The 15971-nt window shown below is 35.7% G+C and overlaps 1 protein-coding gene and 1 long non-coding RNA gene across 2 annotated transcripts in view; one reads left to right on the forward strand and one right to left on the reverse strand.

Moving 5' to 3' along the window:
- The window catches only part of LOC149774450 (solute carrier family 25 member 36-like), a 45544-nt gene extending 34211 nt beyond the window's left edge, over nucleotides 1-11333 (reverse strand). The window contains exons 1-2 of the mRNA XM_089945198.1: nucleotides 11177-11333; nucleotides 3320-3595 (exon numbers count right to left, since the gene is read on the reverse strand). Coding sequence (XP_089801324.1) covers nucleotides 3320-3595; nucleotides 11177-11220 — 320 coding nt within the window. The 5' untranslated portion in view covers nucleotides 11221-11333. The remainder of the gene's footprint in view (nucleotides 1-3319; nucleotides 3596-11176) is intronic.
- On the forward strand, nucleotides 998-9766 carry LOC149774451 (uncharacterized). Its single transcript, XR_016416824.1, has 2 exons — nucleotides 998-2003; nucleotides 9404-9766. It is a non-coding gene; the product is annotated as an uncharacterized LOC149774451 (long non-coding RNA).
- Nucleotides 11334-15971: the final 4638 nt, after the last annotated feature.

The following is a 15971-nucleotide window of genomic DNA, read 5'->3' on the forward strand; positions in this document are numbered from 1 at the left end:
TTGGCAAAAAATTAATTTTAGGGCCAAGTGATATCAATAGAAGTCTTTTGTTCAAATCCCCATGTCATAATAATCAGGAAGAATACTGACAACAAGATTTTAAGACAGTCATTAGCCATATTAGATATATATGGAGATGATGAATTCTTAATAGACTTGAATATATATGAATGGATCATGAACTTTTAACAGATTTTAATTATTTTTTTTTACAATTTATAAAGCTAACAGTTTAGGATCATATAAAAGATCCAAAATAAAGAAATTAATTAATCAGACCTTCCATAGTGTTGTTACTGATATAATTGTTATGAATACAGTCAACCCTATCCATATGGTCACCCAAGGTCAGCAGTAACCTGGCCCAACAGCCATTCTAAATTCTGACCCCCTCCCCCACAAATTTCCTACATAAATATCAGGTAATCAGTGGTCACCGGTTTTCCATGGTCAGTAACCAGGTGTTTCTTAACCAAACAGTGGCTTCACCCTGACTTCCATAAACACTGGAGTCTATCAGCAGTGACTGCTCCAAGTATGCAAATTAAACTTTTGTTTGATGAGCGCTGCATGGTATAGATAAAGATTGATGTTTAAATGGTTCAAATTTGACTGCACTTTATAATCCGTGAAATTCAAAGGAATCAATACGTCAGCTTCAAAAGCAAGGCAGATTTTAACCATACAGGAGGTATACTGCACTAGTGAGAGAGAAAGAGACAGGATGGCATGTAACACAGTTATAATTTTCTTGACTGCTACTAAATAGCTAAACAAACTACATTTATCTTAGTAGCATACTCCCATTGCTAATTATCATACATGTGAACCAATAATAATAATAATAATAATAATATTAATAATAATAATAAATACTGTTCAGTTAGCATAAATCTGTCTTAACTAACTCTGAGAACTGTACCTATCATTCGGAGGTAACCTGTCTACAAAGCCACTTGTGCATTTTCTCATTTGTGGCTGCTCTAGACAGGTTTGATTATAAGCAAGGTTCAGGACAACTTGACCAAGGTTTATTTACTCTCAATGATTTTTAAAGTTTCTCATCTTTACCAAACACAGCCCTGTAGAGCTCTGCTCTACTTCTTGCACAATTTGCTGAGCTAATTTAGATGGTATGCCAAGCTATTCAACAGTCTGAGCAGTACCAGGCACAACTAGGAAAACACCTGGTGTGTCTACTTGTTAGTATGCCACCAGTATTTGCAACTTCAAGGTCAATATAGCTGCCATGTGGACAACCTCTGCTATTTACTCAAGAAGAATTGACTAAGAAGTTGTGAATACACAGTTTTTTTCTCAGAAGCAACTTCTCAGTCACTCCTACAGTCAATCCAATTAAACTAGAAGTACACAAGGCTGTTTTTTTCTTTCAGGAGCAATTTGTAGTCGAAATTAAGTATTATTTGTCTGTAAATTGCTGCGTGAACATCCATCCGAGGCATATTCTTGTCTCACAGAAATGCTAAGATGTCCAAATGGAGCATGGTTGTAAAATATACATGTTTAATTGCCAGCCACGCTTTCATTTTGAGCTACGAGGTACAGTAGTGCACTTCCTGAATACTAGCAACGGTAGATATATTAGCTGGGAATAGTTGGGACAATGTAAGAGGAGCCTAAATCAATGTCTACCACTTGAGACTCAGTTGTTCCCTTGAAAGTGTCCACATATTATATGATGGCACAGTAATTGTGACTAGGCAGGAAATTACAATTGTTAGAAGTGTTTGTTTACTGACATTGTAAATCAGCTGATAAGCACAATTAAATAGCTCTGGTGGAAGAAATAACTTGCAAACACTTGGAATGACAGAGGTTTATTATCTAGGAATACAGCTAGATGAACACACAATCAGTAGACTGTCAAGTGGTCATGTGTTGGATGCCTGGAGATGTGGAGGTATAAATACATTGTGAAGTAGTTAACAGAAAAACTGCTTATAAAAATGTACAGTATTCTTAGAAAGGCATCAATGTATCAGGTAATAAAATATTAGAATACAGAATATGGACTCTTTCACTCCATGCTTTGGACTCCTCACTCCATGCTTTAGCTTAAGAGTTGTGATGTGATTTGGATTTTTAACGTAGCTTTAACAATTTTTCAGTCATATCGCTACGATGTCTGCAATGTGGCAGTTTATAGTGATGTCGAGCACTGGGGCATCATGCCACAGACATGTAGCATGATGTCCCACCCAGTCACATTATCCTGACACCGGACCAACCAGTCCTAACACTAACCTCTTAATGCTGAGCGCCAAGCGAGGGAGCTGTTAGTACCATTTTTGTAAGTCTTTGGTATGACTCGGCTGGGGATCGAACCCATGACCTCTCGCATCTGAGGTGGACGCTCTAACCACTAGGCCACCGGAGCGGTCTTTAGCTTAAGAAATAATGTGATGCCACCGACATATCAATCTGCTGACTGGCAAGTCAAATGATTTGTCTGAATAGGGTACACATTATGGCTCCCACTAACAGGGTTCCTGGAAGATGGGTTAAAGGTCAAATACACTAAACTTTCAACTACTTTGAACTAAATTGTGTTTTAAATCATAGCAAATACTGTGTGTGGTACAGTAAAGCTGACTGCATCTGTGTGGACTAATCTGAACATAAAAAAAACATTTCTAATTACCATGTATATTCACATACCAGTCAGTTCCAACAAAATCTGACTTCTTACCAATTACAAGTCCAACTTATAATAATACACTTACCACAAGAATGTGACAAAGTTCAAGGTAAGCTGTGTTTCCTGACATATCCAAAAGAATTCCTTAAATACATGCACATTTAAGCATATGATAAACTGATAAAATGAAGTCTTGAGCTTTCCCGAAGACTAGTACAGTCCCAAAGAATTTCCATTCTTGTGGACTAATTTAAACATTTGTAAAATGCAAGTTTTAATCAGTGTATATACAGGTCCTGTCCGACTGCAAACAACATTAACTCAGCTGTCACATGATGCGCCGACACACCAGGGATTACCGGTATATTGTCTCTGCTACTGATTACTCTTAATAAAATGCAAAGATAAGATATTATGCAATGGCATATCTAAATCTATGCAGCGTGCACTTGGATTGGAATTATATACAATGATACACATTATATAAGCAAATTTCGGAAACCACACTACTTGGCAATTACGACACAAAACTGCTTGTATGCTTACCACCACGTCTCGAACTTGCATGAGCTATGTGTTTCTCATCCAATCCAAAGAATTCTAAAATACAAGTATATGTAAGTATATAGAAAATGGAGAAAATTACATCACAAGTCATACCTAAGACTGTAGTACAGTCCCACAGACTGCCTCCTTGCTACTGAAATTGCACTGTGTGTTGCAAGAGATCCTGCACGTGTTGTATGATGAAATTCATGCAAGTTGTGTTCGGAACAGTTAATGTTCCAGTTTAAACTAGGTCCACCAGGCACATAGTGAACTGCTCTGTGTGAAGGAAGGTAAACTGGATGATGGAATGATGCAACAGAAGACTGCAGCCGAGTTTTCACCACCTCAAGTGGACACGTCAAGACTGCACCTACTGTGCCACCAATACTGCAAAAGAGAAACATTTTTGTCAAAGTTGCAATATGTCGAGTAGGGATGGGTATCAATTTTTTTTTCTTCAAAATGTTGATGTTTTGGGAAAATCTAGTAAACTCATTAACCCCTGGAGGTTTTTGTTGTTTTCACCTGAAATGCAAGTAGGAAACACATACATGTTGTAGGCAATTTCTGAATACATCCTAATACATCAATTTCCAGTTGATCTTCCAACAGCCTAATGCCTAGTTGTTAAAAACATTGTTTTTCATTGGTTATTTTGCTTCCACATGAACAGAAGGGTAAAAGTTGGAGTTCTTTTTTCTTTTTTTGCTTAAAGACCCATCATTTTCATAGCGATACCACTCTTTATTCGAAATGCCCCTCTTATCCTACTTTATGCAAAGATTCATCTGTCTGTTTGCAGTTCATACTGGTCTGCCTTAGATCTGAGACCAAAAAGTCTAAAATCCTGACATAAAATTGGATTCTGACCACGAGCGTATTTTGGGTGAAAAAAAATTGGGCCCAAAAAATGAGGTTTGTTGTAGTGCAACTAAAGCTTCCAGATTATTTGGTATCAATGCAGAGCTACATCTGTCTGCCTTTCTATAATACCACCCACTTTAGTGTATCATACACAACCTTGACGCTATAGAGCTCGGCAGTAGGCTACTACCTCCTGCCATGTAAACTTGTCGCCAGGGGTTAATAAGTTAAAGTGCCAAGTACATGTAATATTAAAAAGTCTACAAGAAGTCAGTGTTTTCAATAACTTTGATATTTTGTTAAATCTCTTTTCTTGTACAACAATTCAAAAACTTTGCATGCGCAATGTTCCCATTTATGTAAATATGTACAGGATGTATTTCAAACAAGAATTTATTCCCAAATATCATGAGTTTATGAACACACTGTAATACAAGGAACTACCATGTAGCATTACGGTAATCTCTACCTGTTCCAACCGATTTTGCTTCGTTAAGGCTTGTGCCTCTTGTACCATAAATAGCAACATGCATGTGCATGAATAGAATACGGCACACATATTCTTGCATGAGTTCAGTTTTAAAAGCTGGTCTATCATAATAACAAAGAGTCTGCTTACCAACAGGAGAAAATGGCAGATGGAACAAAATATGAATCCTAAAATTAAAGCCACAAAGATTTTAATAAGTTTCAGGAAAGTTATTAGAAGAATTGATCTGACTGTATGCTATGTGCAAAGACTTGTCCAAAAATAATCAGCTTGCCCTAACAATTATTTGTGGTACTACATGTACTAATTAAAAGGAATCTACCCTGCTAAAGCAGTTAAGTAACAAAAGGTATGTATGTATGTGTGTGTGTGTGTATATATATATATATATATATATATATATATATATATATATATATATATATATATATATAGATATCTAGCCTAGGAATGAAGTGTAATTCAAAGAAAACTGCCTGTCCTCAGGACCACTTACAACATGGCTGGGTAAAAACAATACACCATGTTCTGCAACCTTGTACATTAACAGGATGTCAATATGAAGTATTTTATTTTAAATAATTCACATAATTGCAGCCAACAATGAACAAAACAAATATTACAACAAATCAATGCTGTGGAATAATACTAATAATACTACTACTAATAATAATAATAGTTTATTGAACAGTTGGCTGATATGTTCAAAAATGCATGTGCTTTGGGAAATAAAGGATGACAAAGAGTAAATCTACGTTTATTACTATACATCAGACAGGGTCATAACCTTACACAAGTTTTCATGTTCATGAAATGTTGCATGCTAATTAAATTGTAATCAATTAGGTCCCGTGTTCTGTGTCATTTATGTACTTATCCTAATGTATATTTCATGTTATCAGCATTATAGACAGCCAGGTTGAAACAAACAAAAAACAGGTGAAGTCTTTCCATTTCATACAACAGGGTGGCAGATTGCAGATTGGTAGATAGTTGTTGTTGTTGTTGTGGGGTTTAACACCATTTTTCAGCACACGATAGGCTATGCATGGTGGCCAGTATTAATGATGGAGGAAGAACCCGAGAAGAACCACCGACCTACGAGAAGCTACTGGCAAGCTTTCTCACATACCCACATTGGCCGAATCCTAGACTTGAACCCACGCAGACAGAGGTGAGATGGCAGTGATCCATAATAGAGAAAGCTTTAGACCACTCGGCCACTCAAGGCCCCACAGATTGGTAGAAATTTTGTTATGATTTTAAATTTGTGATCTAGTTCAGCCACGAAAACCACAAAAATCGGAACTCTACAAGTTTAAAGTGTCTTACCAAAAGGGTTAATATCATCTTAGAGATATTTTCGAGGTCCACTGATGATATTGATATTTTCATGCAATTTTGAATGAAAACAACTGATCATCAACCAGAGGTAGACAGGTGGAGTTTGGGAATTCATCAATTAAAATGCTCATTATGTCCAATACTAATTCAATTAAGCAAGCATGCATAAGCAGTTTCTAAAATAGAAAAGATTCAACTTCCAGTCTCCAATAAAGAACAAAAGGTCGGCGATTCTCTAATGGTAAGTCATCAGACGAAATCAAGAATTTCTAATAGCAGAGTGTCTACCATAAAATTTGCCACTGTAGGGTTTCTCCTTCATAGTCAGAAGTGTCAGACAACAATAAAGACAGCACAGAATAACTTGTTGGTTTACCAAACAATCAATTACCCTGGACAGTCAGCTTTAAATCGACGAACAACCTCTATTAAAAACAAAACATTTTGGGTCTTTTCCAGTTTTTCTTTTCAAAGATTGTTTGTGAATGAAATCAACATCATTTTAGAACATGTTTTCAAAAATCAAGCCTCATGGATGAACAAATTGGTATTCCATATAACTAGGGTTTTAAAGGCCATAAAATAGCCAGAATCATAGGATTATCTTTATTCAATTTTCTTTTTTCTAACATAACATTCAAAAAAATGTACAAAAACTTGTGTAACTTCATTCATTCATTTACATATTCTAACCCAATTACTTCCAGGTGTCTTTTAACACTGTAGTCTTCTTAGCATTTCAAAACTAAATGAAGTTTCCAAAGTATGCAATATTCCAGTTTCTGGAAGAAACCATTTTCAGTAAGGGGCTTCAGGACTTTGGACTACACAAGACAATGCTACCAGACAAAGTGGGTCATCAAGATGCAATTTTTTTCACCTTAACCTCTCTGCTTGTTTTCCTGGGTGACAAAACTTAACTGAGCCAGCAGTGAAGCTTGCTTGGTGGCAAGGAACGGAGAATGCTTACTTGATCTTGCTGCGAGCTAACACGTGTTTAGATGCAATCCTTTAATTTTGTTGTTGTTGTTGTGGGGTTTAATGCAATTTTTCAGCACATGATAGGCTATGCATGGTGGACAGTATTAATGGTGGAGGAAGAACCAGAGAAAACCCCGGGAAGAACCACCGACCCATGAGAAGCTACTGGCAAGCTTTCTCACATACCCACATCGGCCGAATCCTAGATTCGAACCCATGCAGACAGAGGTGAGATGGCAGTGATCCGTAATGGAGAGCGCTTTAGACCACTCGGGGCCCCCAATCCTTTTAATGGATTTCACAAACTGCATGATGAAAGTGTTCCATTGAAACCCCAAGCTCAGTCTCTACGTAAGCACCTGCACATGCCAGTGAGGCTAAGGAAAGTCAGACAATATTTATGATGACTAGACCATAACTATTTACTGGACAACGATGGAAGATTTCAGAATTTTATCAGACAATGAGACTGAATACCTGCTGACATTAGGTGGTGACATTTATAGGATACTGTGAATAAAAAATGTAGATTTAAATTTCACTGTTTAACTGTAAAACGAGTAGAATAAACCGGTTACGGGATATTGTGAATCGGGTCATTCAGAAGTATTTTTATACTGCCATGTGACCTTAACTTAAAAAATATGCACAAGAAGTAGAGAAAAGAATTTTAACTTTCTTGAACAAAAATTCATAAAAACTGATTCACCCATGCAAATATGGTTGCCGTGTTGGCATAAAAACTCCCAACTGGTTTGAAATGCATGGACAATTGCAATGTTAGCCCCATCCTCTCACACACACTGGCAATAGTCGGGTTGAAATTGTGAATGAATAAAAAAAGTGACTATCAATAATGATGAATAATAATTCAAAGAATTTTAAGACAGATGCCACTCAAACAATGCATAACATATTTTCTTTTAAAACATGTAACCTGCAGAGAAAAAAAATTCTAGCACATCCGCAAAAGATTTAAATGATGGAGATTTTTCATTTTTCATGTCTTATTGTAGACAGATCTGAAACAGACCAAACTATATTACTAAGTATGCTTTTTTATCTAGGCTTACCATTTTATTTTTATTTGATTAATAATTTAAGCTACACTATTCATTTCTTTTATTTATTATGCATAAACCAAAAATGAATTTCTGATTTTTCAAGCATGTGTACATTCCAATAGCCATAAGGTAATAACAGTTTCACTTGATTGTTTGTAAAGTTTGAATTACGTTTATTCAAGTGCAGAATGTTAAAAAACAATAACCTAGTTACTGTTCTCAGAACAAATATTTCAGAATTAAGTGCATTCTATTCATTTACAAACATTGTGACAATTATTTAATATTTTCAAATTTTATGTACAACATTGTCACGTTTGCTAAGACCAAGTATTAAGACATGTATAATTGCCGTGCCCATGTGTTTGATGTCTAAACATTGCTGTGGGCTAAAGTTAATCTCTTACATAAGGTTACTGTGACCCGCATAGAGAGCAGAATCTTGAATCGACACAAGCGATAGATCGTGCCAACTAGACAAAGCCTTGCCGTATCACACCTATGTGTTAAAGGTTTGTTCTGAGATCAAAGGAAACCCGCCAGGTAAATAGGGCTTGTTCTCATCCATCCCCACATGGACAGACCGTGAGAAGGACATTGTCCACTAAGTTTGATTTGATCGGTTCCCAGCGATATCCAATTGGAATTGAGATAGAGGGTGTGATTACAATTTAGATCTGAATTATAACTTCGTAACTCACAAGCAAAGTCAGTAGCTCTAATGGGAAGATTGCTGAGCAAATAGGATTGCTTTGAGAAAGCCACTCATAATCTGGCAGTAAAACAAATTCTAAGGAAAGACAAAGCTTTGAAAAGGTCAGTGAGATATTTGCTCAATTTTTGCAGAATATTACCGCATCATAATTGTAATTATTTGTAGCATGTATACTTAATTACTAGCATCATTTATTATGTAAAATTACCTTTGTAGTGTTTCATTTACATGCGTATTTGAGAAATAGGCTTGAGCTTACATAGAGAATTATGTAGATTGTTAACTAGTGGTCAGAATTATTTTTGTAAGTCGCTATTAGGTTACTTCATAGTAAACCATTACATTTATTAATGCATTATGTTGGAATTTATGCATGCTTGAATTGTGAGTTTGGAAAAGGGTTGAAATATGTACGATTAGTTACTATGGACATATGGATATATCAGAGCATGGATATTTGTGTACTCTGTATTAGTTGTAATGAAAAGAAATGCATCTGATTGTTGTGATATTGTTTAGTATAATGGGATTAGGAATATAAACTGATGTGATGCAATTTATTCATGTATGTATGAGAACTGATACCATGCTTTTATTATGACGTTGTTTTACCATACAAAAACTGGGTATTTTGATGTGAATCAACGCGTGACCGAAGAAATTTAATAGCCATTATCTGATGATAGACTGGATGTAGTGTGAAATGAGAGGGCTAAGGAAAAATATTGCATTTTCAGAGGAAGCTTTTTAGGGGAAAGAACTTCCAGTTCAGTAGAGTCCTGAGTCTCCAAGAGGTGGAGACCGAAGTGAGACTAGCAGAGGCCAGAGCAGTTGGAGTTGACCAAAGTCTAGTTGGTGGAGAGAAAATGTATAGAAGGTGGAGGAGAAGGAGTGTAGAGAAGTCAAGAAGGAATTTGGAGAAATTTGGGAGGAAGAGAAGAAGGAATTGGGAGGAATAGGAGAGAAGACTACACAGATGACTAGAATACAAGGACAGGTGGAAACCTATCTCACACTACTAATCAAGTGATGTAATGTAAAGGAGAGTACTTGGGAACTTTGAATCATTTGACTATTGAATTGTTATTAAATTGTTGTTCACAGAATTTCACTTTTTTTATATATTCAATCATTTAAACATTGGCATTGCTGACTGGGGGCTCGGAGCCTTACAAGTCACATCTATCTTTCACTAATTCAACTTTCAACCAAAATCGAGCCTGGGTGGAACTTCTATAATAATTTTGATAAAATATAGGGAGCACCCCACCCAACCATAACAACCCTCACAAACATCTGATTTAATGACATGTAGCTTGCGAGATGACTACTTATGCAACGGAAGAGTTGTAGGTCTCATTTCTTCAACTCTGTTGTTATGTTTCGTCTGTCAGGGGATTCAAGGCATAATGAATGCCTAACTCACATTTTCTGAGAAAATAAATCATATCCCATGCGAGTTCATGCAGGTATATGAAAGGTCGTTCAAGTTTGCTAGGCCCACTTGTAAGCAGCACCCCTTTGCTTACTCCGCATCTTTTCGATAGGCAAATGACACTGACCTTACACCCCAATATGAAAGTCAAGATTTCACAAGATGGGTGGGACAAGTAGGAGGAAACTCTGATCATTTGTTACCATACCCATGTTTGACAAATACTGCAATAATGTAGAGTTGTCCCCCCATGGTACCGTACATCTGGGTCAGCCAGCATATACAGCAGTATTTACATTCACGCACTTCGATTGACAGCGATTTTTTTAAAATATAAATAAACTGAAGATAAGTTAAGTAACTTTACAATGTATGGCCATGCAGTAATAACAACATTCAGTACCGCATTAATACATGTACTATATAATTTATTAGGCTACGCAAAATGTGGCTTGAAATAACAGCGTTTATTCTTAAATGGGTTGCGCGAGAAAGGAGACAAGTGTCCCCCTTTGTAGTTATTATATAGTACATGTATGACAAGTCAATTTTAAGCAAGGATACGAGCCCCTGTGGTTAATACAGCGTTCCGGGCTAACTGTAAACAATGATAACAATTATGTACACAGCTCTACTACTTATTGCCTTGCAAGATGTGCAGTACACATTCTGGAGTATAATCCTAATTGAACCAAGTCTTACGTGCATGTAATATATATATATATATATATATATATATATATATATATATATATATATAAAACCTCCCACGACACACAAAAAGGATATTAGGAAATCATCTGGATCACACACACACACACACACACGGTGCAAACCGTAGGATAACAAATATTTCATAAACACCTAATGGCTTTTGAAACTTTAATTTGACCTGAAGTGGATTAACTCCACTAACTACAGATCTGAATGTATTTCAGTTTCGTCATGTATACGACTAATGAAAACTTCGCCCTAGTGGCAGGCATGATGACCTGAATTGAAGCGGCAGGTCCCCTAATACTCATCGAAGGTCATTTTCTGTAACATTATTGCCATATTTTAACGATCAACTTACCCTCCTGCAAGTAAATGTATCCCATAAGTTTCCTTAGATGCCATAAAGAATCAGGTGTAGTGCAACTTCAAGCATATATCCATCGAAATGTGTATCGCCCTCTTTTCATATTTTATCTTTTTGTAAATGAGCGGAAAGTTTTCACATGGAAACGATGCATGGGAAGAAACATCCAATCAAAAGTTAGATAACTCGGTCTCGTGAATTGATTGGTTCATTGTTAACAAGTGGCCATGAGTTATTCACGTGAAAATGTTATGCTTTTAGCCAGTATTTACATTCCAGACACCCAAACGAGGGCGGCGGTATCATACTTCAGTGCACCTGCACCTACAGAAAATTTACTCAGGTTGTTGTGAATTTTTTTTATGTTTTTTTTTTTTATTTTGTATGTTGTTTTTTTATAGGAGAAGTACACAGCGTATAAGTAAATTTAAAGTGACTAATATTGGAGAGAGAAGACAACTAATATTCGTAAGAGAGGACATGTAGGATTACGCTGTCGTATTTTTGTCGTAATGTTAATAGTTACACATATGTACTTGGTCACATGTCCTTGTTGATATATATATAAATGAATGAGTTGCCTTTAACTGGTATGTAAATATTGTATATTTACAGTGGTGCGCATTCGAAGTACCACTTATCGCGAATATACCTGTATCAGGGACAAAGACGACGAACATTAATTTGGGCCTATTTTATTGAGAATATCCAACAGTTACCGCAAGATCGTTACTCAATCCTGACTTGAGATGGTTACCATGAAAAATTTTGTACAGAGGAATACTGCGTTATTTCTGAACGTAGTGAGCAATACGTACCGCGGTATACCGCAGATATATTAAAGACCAATAATTAAATGTTATGGGACAGGCACTTCACAATTATTTGGTATAACTTCTGTCTGTCAGTATCTGAAGAAAAAAAATCTTACAGCAAAGTTACATCATATATTATCCATATATTATTTGGGAAACAAATACTAATTACCTTGAAGTAAAAGAATATTTCAGCTCAAAATAAAATCACAACCCCATTCCCGAAAATTAAATATCTAGTACATTATAGCAGATGAATTTGCTATGGATGTGTGTTGTAATCTAAAACCTGTAATTAAAGTGGGGAGATGAAGCTTACACTATAGCTGATACTGTGGAAGACATCATGTTGACATTAGCCATCCTGTTGATAAAAATAGGTGTTCATACTGAAGCGTAGCATCTACTAGCCGTACTATTCATATGATAGGCATGGAAACTTTAAGTAGGATGCCAACATCTGAGCAAGATATTTAGCAGAGCGGGACAAGAGACATAAAACACTAATTCAAAAACGAAAATGTATTTAGTCGAATTGAGTAATTTCGTACAATTCAGAGAGAAAACAAGCGCGATCCCGAAAATCGTATGCTGATTCGCAGTCTTCCATATAAATACATATACTTAATTATTAGTTTTTTTAAATTATTTATCTTTGCTTGACTTTTGTCCGTGGTTGAGGGTTGTGTAATTTTTAGCCTACCTGACTATTATAATCTTTTTCTGAGAAAAAAATGTTTATGACGTTTGATTTCAAGGTCTAGCCATATTTACCAATTTAGAATGTTCTGGACGTGAACTTACGAATCAAATCCTGAATGTGACTTAGGTTTTTATTTAAGGTTGAGGTAAACAAAATTATTTGATTCCTAACTTAAGACCAGTATGTGGAATCATTTTCAGTTGTGTTCAGTTATAATTTGAGAGGAATCAATTATTTAAAAATTAAAGATTCGAACTGCAAAGTGCTCACTGATATTTTTAAAAATACACTACTTTAAGATTATTGTGAATTCAATCAGAGTCATTCTGGATTATATCATTCTGATACATCAAAACTGTTGGTACATTAACCTATTTAAGACTATTGCTACATCGGCTAATTCAAGACTATTGGCGCATCAGCACAGTATATATATATATATATATATATATATATATATATATATATATATATATATATATATATATATATGATAGAATGTTAAGGATTATTTCGGATTTAATTCATTGACAATTACCACTTTGTAACTTAAAAAAAGTTATTTGTTGCTTTTAATAAACATGTTGGTTTCGTATATTTTTGTGTTACTTCGTTTAAGACCATAATATAACACATTAACATACTCTAGTCACATCATTCTATTTGGCCACCGCGTTGGCATACATGTCATTAAAAAATCATAAATTACATATGTAATATTCACCATTAATTTGTGATAGTGGAAAAATACCGTGGTACATACCACCAGTAAAAATAAATACCGCGGTAAACTGGTCAACCGATAGTACAGCGCACCTCTTCTCCTGAATATTTGCAGCATATATTCAGGTTTGCAGAGGGAAACATTAATTTGTACTGCAAGATACATTTGTGTATACAGGTAGCAAATATTACCACATATAATCTAGAACAATTAACAGTCGAGCGGTAAAATGGTTCTGTGCTACAAGTGGTGCACATACTATATGATGCTTTACTTATTCTTTCACCTGTATCTTGAGGAAACGTCATTAAATCTGCTTTGATTGTGGGACCGCTCCGGTGGCCTAAGTGGATAGAGCGTCCGCCTCGGATGCGGGAGGTCGCGTGTTCGAACACCGTCCGAGATAACCGAAAGAATTATAAAAATAGTACAGCAGCTGCCTCGCTTGGCGTTCAGCAATATTTATGAAGTTAGCGTCTGGACTAGTCGGTCTGGTGTCAGGATAATGTGACTGGGTGGGACATAATGTTGCGTGTCCGCGGCACGATACCCCAGTGCTAGACATCACTATAACGGCCACAATGAAGACAACGTAGCGACATGACTGAAAAGTTTGTAAAGCTACGTTGAACGTTTAAAACACACACACACACACACACACACACACACACACACACAGTGTTTGTGTGTGAAAGTGTTTCGTCCTTGTTATTAAATTTATTTAAATAGTCCTTAGGTCCGACACACGGGATATTATATTTTTGTGTTGAAAATTTACTGCACGAACGTTTAGTTTTGCTCTTGAATAATGAATGAAAATGCAGCAGTGTTGGTGTATCGGTTCGTCAAGCAATTATTGAAGCTGTATTTAAGTTTATGTTTCTTTCTTGGTCATTACACCATTATTTTCGGCATGTGACTTCAGTTAACACAGCAAACCTTCCACATTATACTTTATTTTTGTCAGATAGTAGTACTCACATTGTAGCATTGTTACTGCATTATGCAAACGCATATTTAATCAACTATTATAATATTTGTAATAGTAAATAGGTATACGTACTTTTAATGAAATATTATAGCATTTGTATTTGCAAGTAGACTTACGCATGCTCAGTCAAGTGCCACTAGACAAGCAATTTTCATAGTTTCCAAAATTTCGAAAAAGATGACGAAGGCAAAAAATATTTAAAAACTATTTTGAAACAAACCCTACTTGGACGGGTGTTTTCAGTGTTCATGTAATCAAACCATAGTGGTCATTAATGTTATAGATGATTGGATACGATACCTCAACACACACACACACACACACACACACACACACATATGCATATATATATAAATATAAATATATATATATATATATATATATATATATATATATATATATATATATATATATAACGATAGTCTGGTAGCCTGGATTGAAGATTGCGAGAATGTTTTGTTCAAAAGTTGTTTCCGACTTTCGATCACTTAGTAATATCTTTCAGTATCTTGACAAAAATATGTCAGCAAGGATAATTAATGGAATAAAGGTTTAGTTGCTGAACTTTGCAATTATTTTTTGCAACATTACCCAAAAGTGCTCTGTGTTGTTGTTTCTTTAAGTATTTACAGAGTATTTACAAAGTTCGCAAAATACATCGATTTCGGCATTACCTTACATTAAATCAAAATTAGGGATCTAAGAACGGAGTTTTAATTTGAATCTGCCTTTATAAGGAAGTACACAGGTAGTAAGAGGCTTCTTTGACGACAGGTGGACCGTTAAGGTGACAAGGTGAATTTAATGTCAAAATGTTTATAGGATTAGCATTATGATTTGTAATGGCGACAAGGGAGAACTATAATGTTAAAATTAACATGACATATCCCCTAGTCACTATAAACGTTTTTGTTGAATAAGATGGGCTTGTATGAAGACAAATGGGAAATGTATTAAAAGGACAATGGCCGACCAACACACGCATATAGTGAGCAATATGCCGATTTGACAGAACATCATCCGGATATCAACCAACCATCATCCATCCATACGTATTAACCAATACGCCGTTTGATTGACAGAAATCCAGTCATGTACTGGCCAACACTTAAAATTACTAACCAACACAAAATAGGATATTAAAAGGTGATGAAATCACACACTATGGAATCAAATATACTTTTATAGTACAAAAGGCAAGGGAAGGCGTGCATACACACCATGAACGCAAACAAGCGGGGTGGGGTAGGTGGGTAAGTTTTATAACAGACATAAAAGCATACAAACAAGCAAAACTTGTTGGTCATGGTTGAGTAGTGTCTTTTTTCAAAGAACTGGATGGTCATGAAGAGAGCTGTTCGATTTGTTAGTCAGAGTGGTTAACAGATATCACAACGCTACACCGTTCTTTGTAATATTGGTTCATAAACCAATGCTCTCACGAGGCACACCTCCATTTCTACGTACGCTCTTCTCATCCATATAATCGTGTATGTGATCTTGGTGGTATCATGAGTTGAAGAGCATACGATAAATCATCTTGGATGACACCACGT

The sequence above is a fragment of the Sinohyriopsis cumingii genome, unplaced genomic scaffold (genome assembly GCF_028554795.1).
Source record: "Sinohyriopsis cumingii isolate HCF-2022 unplaced genomic scaffold, ASM2855479v2 utg000229l, whole genome shotgun sequence".
In the NCBI taxonomy this organism is placed as follows: Eukaryota; Metazoa; Mollusca; class Bivalvia; order Unionida; family Unionidae; genus Sinohyriopsis; species Sinohyriopsis cumingii.